Source organism: Nematolebias whitei, chromosome 8 (assembly GCF_014905685.2).
Source record: "Nematolebias whitei isolate Nwh7 chromosome 8, NemWhi1, whole genome shotgun sequence".
NCBI classification, from domain to species: domain Eukaryota; kingdom Metazoa; phylum Chordata; class Actinopteri; order Cyprinodontiformes; family Rivulidae; genus Nematolebias; species Nematolebias whitei.
The window spans coordinates 42,719,319-42,726,918 of NC_056505.1; the positions used below are offsets into that span (position 1 = coordinate 42,719,319).

Below are 7,600 nucleotides of genomic sequence, written 5' to 3' on the forward strand. Positions count from 1 at the left end.
CAAAGTCCATGCTCAATAATCCAGGTATACAATCCAACATTTTTCAGTCAGGTCATCTGGACAGTTTCTTTTTTTTTTCTAGTTCTAGTAATGTTTTTAATGTGGGACATGGACAGGAATGCTTTATTTGTGATTTATGAACCGTTTTGAGTTGAGTTCACTTACAACGTTGTTACATTACAGAGAGTCTTGCAGAGTCAGAGACAACAGTGGGTGATAGATGTTAGAGCTTTAGTGTTAGCTTCCGATAATCTTTAAAAATCTATTGGTTCAGTGGTAAGTCTCCCATTCAAAGGAGGAATATACATACTTGGTAGTCTTGTTCACGAGTGTTGGTAGAATGGAGTAATAAATCAATCATGGTCAAAATAAATTGTCCTTCTTTACAAAAAAATAAAAACAGCTAAATACATATTTTTAATTTAAAACAAATTATTAATTTTTGTCTAGGGTCTGTATGGATTGTAGATTTTCAAATGGGTTTTCTGTGTTTTCAGTCTTTGCCACTCTCTCGTAAAATCAGGGCAACCTCTCAGCGAGAAGGTCACCTGCTCAACTCCCAGATTTTTCTGGGTGGAGTTTGTATGTTCTCTCCGTGCTGTGTGGGTTTTCTCCGGGCACTCCGGTTTCCTCCCACAGACCAAAAACATGCATGCTAGGCTGATTGGTAACTAAATTGTCCCTAAATGTGAGTGAGAGAGTGAATGGTTGTTTGTCTCTATATGTCCCTGTGAGGGACTGGAGACTTGTCCAGGGTGTCCCTGTGATGGACTGGATGTGACCCCCGCGGCTCAAAAAGGAATAAGCAGGTAAAAATGATGGATGGAAGGATTATAAATGGAGTGATTATTTATGGTAAATGGACTGAACTTATATAGCGCCTTTCTATCTTATTGAGATACTCAAAGCGCTTTACACTACAATCTGTGCCCTCATTTACCCATTCATACAGCACTCTACTTGATCTCTACAAAGCTAATTGAACAAATCATTCTAAAGAGACCAATCAGTGATTTATCACATTCATACACCAATGGGACACACATCTGAGGCAATGAGGGGTTCAGTGTCTTGCCCAGGGACACTTCGGCATGTGACTGCTGTGGGGTTCGAACCCCCAACTCTTGCATTGAAGGACGACTGCTCTAACCACTCAGCCACAGCCTCCCATTTATGTAATCACTTATTTTACATTGCAAATTTAATTACGCAGTTAAATACTCTGGAAAAAAAAAAGATTACCCTTTCACAATAAAGCATTTTTTTCTTTTTTTAAAAAGAAAAGTTCAAAAGCTGATTTATTTTGACCATAACTGATTTCTGACAACAATTAAATCTTTGTTTGTAGTCATATTTGGAGGATGGAGTTATGTAGAACTTTCTCCTGACGTAATTCTCACTGAACTTCTTCTCTTCAGTCTGCCACTGATACCAGCCTCATGACACGCTCAGTCTCCACTGTGGCTCCACAGCATCCCCAGGAGGTCAACCTGAGAGACTACACTCTGGAGAAACCCCGCCAGGAGCGAAGACATCATCGCCACCACCACCGCTGCCACCACTGCAAAGATCAAGACAGAGAAAAAAAACGGGACAGAGAGAAGAGGCAGAGGTCTTTGGATACCCCTCCATGTGGTCAGCCCTCCAGTTTGTCTGGTTGGTGTGAAGAGTCAAACTAACCCTGTGTGCTCCTGTTGAACCTGTCAGGGATCTCTGCATGCATCGTGTCCAATACAAAGCGGGCTATCATAGAATATATATAATAACATGCTATAAACAATTAAATTCAGTTTATGTATATAGTGCCAAGTCACAACACAAGTCATCTCAGAGCAATGATCAGAAACATTTATATACCTTTATATACATAAAAAATAAGTTACTAATTTATCTGAGGAGTAGACTGCTTTGAATTTATCTCCATCATAGAACTATCATCTTGAACAAGCATGAAGGTGGCAGTAGAAAGGAAACACTCCCTCATGAGGAAGAAACCTTTAGCAGAGCCAGGCTCAGGACAAGCAATCATCTGCTTCAACCGGCTGGGTTTGGTAAGAACAGATACACAATGGCAGGTCAGGAATCACATGTAAAAATAGCAATAGTATCAAATGAAAACTATTCAATTTTAAAAACAAAAAAGGTTAAATCATGTTATCTGGACCAGTTTATTTAAGTGAGAAATGTTTCATCTCCCATCCAGAGGCCTTTGTCAGTTGACAGCCTGCCAACCAGATCTGTCCCATAGGTAGCCTTCACTGCTGTGTTTCAAGCCAACTTCTTGTTGGGATCTCAAAAGTAGACTTTTAACACGTGCAGAACACACCCATCTAAACAATCAATCATCATGTACAACAATCAAATGTTTTAGGCCAGATGGCCAACATGCCATCTTGGATGACTGAACTTGCTACCCCTTTTTCTGAACCACTTTGGCCTTGTTTGTCCTCAGGCTGTTTCTGTGAGTAGCAAGTTGTCCATCTGGCCTCAAACACTTGATTAGGTTTGGTTCTATAATCTGCCCTTTAGGGGTGCTTAGCCCCTAGTTCTGACAATGGCTCTTGGCTTGAACAACGTGGTGACCATTGGTGTCAGAACCATTTGTAATGTGTGGGGGACACAATGGTGGGGTGTCTGGGGTTTCCTCCCCAAGAAAATTTTGAATACAGTAGATGATATTTCCTGTATTAGGGTGTATTTTATCAGGTCGTTTAACATCTAGTTTTACCTACAGAAGTAACACTTGATTCAATAAATATTTTAGAGTTAATGGCAGAACCAGAAGTAGCCTGACCAACAGTTCTCCTTGTGTGAATAGAGCACGCGCCACTTCTCTCAGCATCCTAGCCACAGTCTAAGAAGCATATAGTGTAGCCTAAGTTAACTTTTAGAGGAAAAATATCACTAGACAATATGAAAATATAATAATAATCTCAACTTCTTACAAATGGCCTAGCATAAAGCAATATGATGACCATCCATCATGTTTATTAGTAGCTTAAAATACCTAATTAAAACTCCAGTAATTGGCTAGGTCTACAGTAGCCTTACGCAGTTGCAGGGTAAAGAGACAAACATGTAGCATTAACACAGTATGAACAACATTTAGGAATTGTTTCTATAAGAACATTATTAGATATTTTACATGAACTGTAAGATCGCTCTACCCACGAGGAAATGTAACCTAGGTTGAGTTAACCTCGGACAAACTAACAAAGATAGCTGTAATGGTGGAGGTAGTGAAGCTCATGGCATTACTGGAGGCATTTATTGAGGCATTTCTGCCTTATCAGCCAACATTAAGGCAAATAAGACAGGAAAAAAAAATCTAAGCTGCTAATAACTTTAAATAGTTACTGCAGTGGATGTTTTCATGCCACAGAGCAACACAGGGCAAGAACTCACAGTGAAATTCATTATGTAAGGGTGTAATTTTTACATTACACAGCACTTTGTACATATCAGTTTAGTTTTAACTGATAATGACAAACAAAGACTAAACTTGTGCAACCAGAAGTTACAACGTATATCTACAAACCGGATTCCAAAAAAGTTGGGACACTAAACAAATTGTGAATAAAAACTGAATGCAATGATGTGGAGATGGCAAATGTCAAAATTTTATTTATAATATAACATAGATGACAGATCAAAAGTTTAATCTGAGTAAATGTAACATTTTAAAGGAAAAATATGTTGATTCAAAATTTCACAGTGTCAACAAATCCCAAAAAAGTTGGGACAAGTAGCAATAAGTGGCTGGCAAAAGGAAATTGAGCATATAACAAACAGCTGGAAGACCAATTAACACTAGTTAGGTCAATTGACAACATGATTGGGTATAAAAAGAGCTTCTCAGAGTGTCAGTGTCTCTCAGAAGCCAAGATAGTAAGAGGATCACCAATTGTTGCACAGAAAGATAGTGCAGCAATACCAGAATGGTGTTACCCAGCGTAAAATAGCAAAGACTTTTAAGTTATCATCATCAACCGTGCATAACATCATCAAAAGATTCAGAGAATCTGGAACAATCGCTGTACGTAAGGGTCAAGGCCGTAAAACTCTACTGGATGCTCATGATCTCTGGGCCCTTAAACGTCACTGCACCTCAAACAGGAATGCCACTGTCAAGGAAATAACAGAATGGGCTCAGGAATACTTCCAGAAAGCATTGTCAGTGAACACAATCCACCGTGCCATCCGCTGTTGCCAGCTGAAACTCTACAGTGCAAAGAGGAAGCCATTTCTAAGCAAGCTCCACAAGCTTAGACGTTTGCACTGGACCAGGGGTAATTTAAAATGGAGTGTGGCAAAATGGAAGACTGTTCTGTGGTCAGATGAGTCACGATTTGAAGTTCAAGATTTGAAGAACACTGGGACGCCATGTCATCCGGACCAGAGAGGACAAGGATAGCCCAAGTTGTTATCAACGCTCCGTTCAGAAGCCTGCATCACTGATGGTATGGGGTTGCATGAGCGCTTGTGGTATGGGCAGCTTGCATGTCTGGAAAGGCACCATTAATGCAGAGAACTATGTTCAGGTTCTAGAACAACATATGCTCCCATCTAGACGTCATCTCTTTCAGGGAAGACCCTGCATTTTTCAACACGATAATGCCAGACCACATTCTGCAGCAATCACAACATCATGGCTACGTAGGAGAAGGATCCGGGTACTGAAATGGCCAGCCTCAAGTCCAGATATTTCACCTATAGAGAACATTTGGCGCATCATAAAAAGGAAGGTGCGACAAAGAAGGCCCAAGACGATTGAACAGTTAGAGGCCTGTATTAGACATGAATGGGAGAGCATTCCTATTTTTAAACTTTACAAACTGGTCTCCTCTGTCCCCAGACGTCTGTTGAGTGTTGTAAGAAGAAGGGGGGATGCCACACAGTGGTAAAAATGGACTTGTCCCAACTTTTTTGGGATTTGTTGACACCATGAAATTTGGAAACAACCGATTTTTCCCTTAAAATGATATATTCTCTCAGTTTAAACTTTTGATCTGTGATTTGTGTGCTACTCTGAATAAAATATTAGATGTTGGCACCTCCACATCATTGCATTCAGTTTTTATTCACATTTTTTTTAGTGTCCCAACTTTTTTGGAATCCGGTTTGTACATATAAAACACACAAAACAAAATACAACTAACTTTAAGCATTAACCTTAAATTAAAACATTAAGCATACAATGTAATTATGGCAGACAATGGAGGATTTACCTGCAGTTACCTTCGTACAGACCAATATGTGGTACTTCCTGTTTATAACTGCCATGTTGGCTGCTGGCCTTTATCATCTTTACATTTTTCCAAACTCATGTGTCTGTATAACATTTTTCTCACTGACAAAGTTTAAACATTTTTTTCTGTTGATTTTTCATGAAATCCTTCTGACCATGGGCTGTATATCTGCAAGTAAGGGGCATTTACCTTCGGGACAAATTGACGTTGCTGACACACCTACTGGGTTGACAGGTGGCCCAGAGGATTTGACTTGTGAAAAAAAAAAATAGAGCTGCCGCCAGCACTGGGAGAGAAATCTGTTTGAAACAAAGAATGATGACAACAGTGGACAATCATAAAAGGAAGCATATAAATTGAGAAGAATAAATGAAAGAAAATTAAAAAATGAAACAAAAACAGCTAGGTTATAAAGCGATGTAGAAAACTAAAAACAGGAACATGTCTGCTTTGGTTTTTGCCATGAGTTGTTTGAAGTCACTTAGAGAGGTCAAGGTCGAGAGCTTCAGGTTTTTTTACAAAATATTCCAGAAAACAGGAGCGGAGTAGGAGAAGGCTTTTTTGTCTAGTTCAGTCAGCACTGAGGGAACACTGCAGATAATAATGTCCTGAGAGCACACGCTGTAACTGCACTGACAAAGTGACATGTAGGAAGAGATATATGAAGGCAACAGACCAAGAAGTGATTTAAAGATGAAAATACACCAGTGGGAGAGTCTGCATGAAGTTAATGATGACCAATTAACCATTGAATACAGGGTGCAGTGATGGGTACGATAGTTAGACAGTTATGAATCTTAGTGCATAGATAGACAGCGTACAACATCTGCAGGTTGCTTATTAAATTTAATTAATTAAATTAATTAATTAATTTAATTAATGGGCCTTCTCTGAAGGTCTGGAGGGTTTACCTCTGTTGAACAGGACATCATAACTTTGTTGACAATGTTTGTAACTTGTGCTTTTCCTACCACTCTAATTGAAAATCTAATGCAGCTCTCCTAAGGAAGGTCAAACTTTGTCAACTTGTCAAACTTTCTTCCTTGCAGGTGCAGCAGGTGAGCTAGGATCTGAACCAGCTGCTTCCAGAGAGCAAGCCCACAAACGAGGACGCTCCCATGAGAGGAAACACCATCACTTCTCTGCAGACAAGCAGCGTTACTACTCCTGTGATCGCTACAGCAGTCGGGACCACTGCTCCACAAAATCTGCCACCACCAGCTGTGCTGCCTCACCCAGCGTGGAGCAGGAACCCAGAAAAAAGCAGGTAGGAGTGGACAGCCAATAAAAACCAAGATAGCTCCATGTCGAGGTTTTATCAGGGATAAATGAGTCAAAGTTTTCCAAAGAACAAAAATAAAATAAAAAGTCAAAATATCTACGAATCGCCTTTGGAGCTGCTGCTCATTTCTTGGCAAAATTTGTAATCTCTATCTAACAAGGTTACGTCAAGTCCTCTGGGGAGATTCTTCTTGTAGAAACATGTCATCTTTTATCCGAAGGACTTCTTCAGTCTGAGGAGCTGCAACAAATTCAGTCTTATAAATATCACCCTCTCATAGTGGATCAACCAGTTTGATGTTAACATCCAGAACTAGATGTTCACATGGACCATCAGTCTAACGACCGATCTTTAGTGCCCTGATGGCTGCTTGCTATTCACAGGGGGCTGATGGTCCTCCTTTATCATGTAAACAGCTAGTTCTGGATAGAGTTGCATTCGGGCCTAAAAAATCCGACCCGGCCCGAACCCATATAATTTTTCCCGAGCTCGACCCAAAACCAACCAAATAACTGTAATCACAAGCCTGAGCCTGAAAAACTACAACTTTTTTTTTATTAATCTTTTACTGCTTTTGTAAGCAAATGGGAGTAGTGGCGCAGAGGTTAGAGAAGGTGGGCCTGTGATCGGAAGATCGCCAGTTCAAGCCCCGGTACCGACAACATCAAAAATGTGGGTGGGGTAGGTGAAGCACCCACAACTAGCCCCACCCTCATTCGTCCCACTCTGGGCCCTTGAGCAAGGCCCTTAACCCCCACCATCTGCTCCCCCGGGTGTCCTAGATAGCAGCTCTCTGTTCCACACAGAGGGCTGTGGTAGCTCAGTGGTCTGTGGTTGTGTCAGGAAGGGCATCCGACATAAAAATAACTGCCATGTCTTCGTACGACTTAGTTTGCTGTGGCGACCCCTAACGCAGGGAGCAGCCAAAAGAAGAAGAAGAAGAAGAAGAAAAAAGAAACTGTTAGCAAATCAGTTTGGCATGATATACATTTTTAATGTATTTTAATGTATTTCAAAGAAAGTGTATTATGAAATTCTTTATCAAAAGGGCTCGTGAACGGTCGGCACA

The 7,600-nt window shown here is 40.4% G+C and overlaps 1 protein-coding gene across 1 annotated transcript in view; it reads left to right on the forward strand.

Annotated features, from left to right (window-relative positions):
• The window catches only part of cacna1ba (calcium channel, voltage-dependent, N type, alpha 1B subunit, a), a 668,325-nt gene that overhangs the window by 654,038 nt on the left and 6,687 nt on the right, over positions 1-7,600 (forward strand). Inside the window, exons 52-53 of the mRNA XM_037680745.1 lie at positions 1,419-1,656; positions 6,299-6,516. Coding sequence (XP_037536673.1) covers positions 1,419-1,656; positions 6,299-6,516 — 456 coding nt within the window. The remainder of the gene's footprint in view (positions 1-1,418; positions 1,657-6,298; positions 6,517-7,600) is intronic.